The sequence below is a fragment of the Monopterus albus genome, unplaced genomic scaffold, assembly GCF_001952655.1.
Source record: "Monopterus albus unplaced genomic scaffold, M_albus_1.0 scaffold253.1, whole genome shotgun sequence".
Classification (NCBI taxonomy): Eukaryota; Metazoa; Chordata; class Actinopteri; order Synbranchiformes; family Synbranchidae; genus Monopterus; species Monopterus albus.
In genome coordinates, this window is record NW_018128133.1 from 959,291 (window position 1) to 962,304 (window position 3,014).

The following is a 3,014-nucleotide window of genomic DNA, read 5'->3' on the forward strand; positions in this document are numbered from 1 at the left end:
GGGCTTAGTCGCCTCTCTGTGCCAGCTGTATGGAAGCTATAAATAGATCAGAAGATGTGAGCATGTGAATAAATATGAACTTTGCAGTCACACTAAGGATAAACCCAAAGGCTGAGGAGGAAATACAAAATGACTGACCGTCCACGGGAGGTGTGAACAAGGAGTGTAACCAACGTGGAGGTGGCAGGACAAACACAGTTGAGAGCCAACATGGCATACTTGAACTCTTCCTCACAGACAACATGATCTGAAAAGAGCAATAAATGTACTAATCAGGGTGTTTCTCAGGAAGGATGCTCACCCTGTTTATCTGCTTTTCAGTGAAAAAACACAAAAGCAGTGTAGTGAATGCTACACTGCACAGCAAGTTTGTAACTCTCACCTGCAAATTTGACATGAAACTTGTTTTCAGGTTTGAGTATCTGGACATAAAGGGGACAATTTGGAGCAAAGTCCTTTACTGCCCAGGCTCTCAGGATGGTCTGATGGTCCTGTGGGAAAACAGCCAAAGACAATGTGTTTTTACACTTACATTTTCTAATTAATATCCTTTATTTAGTTAGGAATTATTTTCATGACTGACAGCATCAATGACTGCGGTTTTTGTAAGACAAGAAATGACAACTCATAACCGATGAAGCGTAATTATTGTTCTTCTTACCGCAGCCATGCGATCCACCTCATTACGACTGCTTAGAATAAAACAAGCCTCTGCGTCATCCATTCTGCAGCAGCAACACATATTTCACAAATAAGGAAACAATGTCAAAATACATAAAAACATATGCAAATTACTCAATTACACATACACAGGAAAAAAAATCACAATCCTTACATGTGAACTGAAATGACCAGAGGAAAGAACAGACATGAGAGTGGTATTCAGTTTAACATTGCCTATAAACACTGCATGAAGATGAACCTGAAACACTGCATACTGTATATGTACAGTGAGTGTGGAGCTGTTCATGCATATGATTAACAAAGCCAGGAGAGCGCAGAATGCAAAATGAGTGTGGGAGGATTTGAAACACTGCCAGATACAGGATGTAAGCTCAACACACATCCAGTCTTCTACTTCTAATTACTCTATCAAAACCCTGCCAAATGTATACAGTGAAGTTATATAACTCATTTTCATCAAAGCAATACTTATTTGGCATAAGGCGTTCCATACCTTATGGTAAAACCAGCATGTGCTATTTTATGTCTTTTTACTGCTTTAGTTTTGCACAGAAATGTAAATAAATGAATGAATTGCCAAATTGAAGGAGATGAGTTGATGATATCTTGACTGTGAATACTAATATCTGATATGATTTAAGCTCCCAAAAATTCGGGATTTTACATTTCCCATGATGTTTTGCATGTTTGCCTTTCTGCCTGTAAACACTGAACTGAAAAACCTCTGTAACATCATAAGGGTTATTTTCTTAGACTAAAAAAAGGTTCCTTTAGCGCTACACCAAATATAATATGACTCTTTTTACAGTACATGTACTGCTATCAAAGACAAGTAAAATGACCTAAATGTGCAAATTTAGTAGGTTTACCAGTTAGGTTTGGCTGCTTAAGGATAATAAACTTGACTTGACATATTGATTGACAGCAGGTTTTAATCCTCCACAATGTCATTCATAAAACTTTCATGGCTGAAAATTATCTGAAGAACATGAGGCAGATCACTTTCCCTTTCCTCAGAAACAGTGATCCATTTAAAGCCTCAACAGAAATGGGCGTAGCTTGAATGAATAATTATACTGTTGTCTGAATATGAGGCCACACAATAGCTCTGACAAGCCTATTTACTGATAAGGAAATGAAAGCACATTTAGGATTCTATTAATAAATGGTCAGACAACACATATTGACTGATGGGAGCCTCATGGTCTGCCACAATTATTTATACCTATTCCAGAATGCAAAGTATAAAATGTTAGCATCCACTAGACAATTTGCTCTGAGACACAGTTGTGCAGCTAATGAAGGCGCAGGCTGCAGAATCAGAAAAAAGGAGGAAGCTGTGTTTATTTGTTAGAAAACAGCAGGATGCATTATCAACATGACACACCCACTCTTCCGAATAATGATGAAGACACTGTGCAGGCCAATCACTAACATCTATCATTCCTTCAAGTAAGTCGGCTGATATCATAATTAGAATATTTGTTTCATCTTTAATTACAGCAATTACAACAATGAGCGTAATCTGCGAGAACAGTAGGGTTCTTGTGGTAAAGCAGAGGCCTATGAGAAGCATGAAAGCATGCTGCAGCCCCAAAAGAAGAGAGCCACTGTGGCTCTGAGGGAATGCATTGAGCTCTTTGTATTAATAACTATAACGGACAAAATGGAGCATCTGGAAGCACAGTCCAAGCGAAAAAACTCGATCTTTGAGGGAATCAAGGAGACAACTGGAGAAAGCTGGTCGGAAGCAGAAGGTAAAGTGAAGGAGATTTTGAAAAATAATCTGCAAATTCATCAAGAAATTGAGATGGAGCGGGCTCACAGAGTCAGGAAACCTTCGGATCGTGGTCCGAGGGCGGTATTGGTGAAGTTGATGAAAGAGAAAGATAAGGCACAAATATTGCAACAAGCAAAGAAGCTTAAAGGATCTAATATTTATATAAATGAAGATTACACCGACGCTGTGAGGAAGAGAAGAAGGGAGTTGATGCCGAAGTTAAGGGAGGCCAGGGCGAGGGGAGACATCGCCTTCCTGAGGTTATGATCGACTAGTGACCAGACCTCGGAACCAGGCATTAGGACCTAGGACCAGCTCGCCCAGGATGCCAGGACAAAGAGATGAAGGTGTCGCTGGACCCTCAGATGGTTGAAGAGACACGCAGGTATATCGATATCTGCGACGGCAGATGAGCGCTGAAACCAACAACAACAAGCATGACCCATGTACGAAATGAGGCAAGTGATTTGTTACAGAAGTTAATAGTTTTTGAGGGACTGGAGCTGGAACTGAACACTATTGGAAATACTGAAATTCATTATCATGAACC

General features: G+C 39.8%; 1 protein-coding gene across 2 annotated transcripts in view; it reads right to left on the reverse strand.

Annotated features, from left to right (window-relative positions):
* The window catches only part of kcnt1a (potassium sodium-activated channel subfamily T member 1a), a 31,750-nt gene that overhangs the window by 10,467 nt on the left and 18,269 nt on the right, over positions 1-3,014 (reverse strand). For both annotated transcript variants that reach the window (XM_020621179.1, XM_020621181.1), the window contains 3 exons: positions 662-725; positions 383-491; positions 139-247 (listed from right to left, as the gene is read on the reverse strand). In XM_020621179.1, coding sequence (XP_020476835.1) covers positions 139-247; positions 383-491; positions 662-725 — 282 coding nt within the window. The remainder of the gene's footprint in view (positions 1-138; positions 248-382; positions 492-661; positions 726-3,014) is intronic.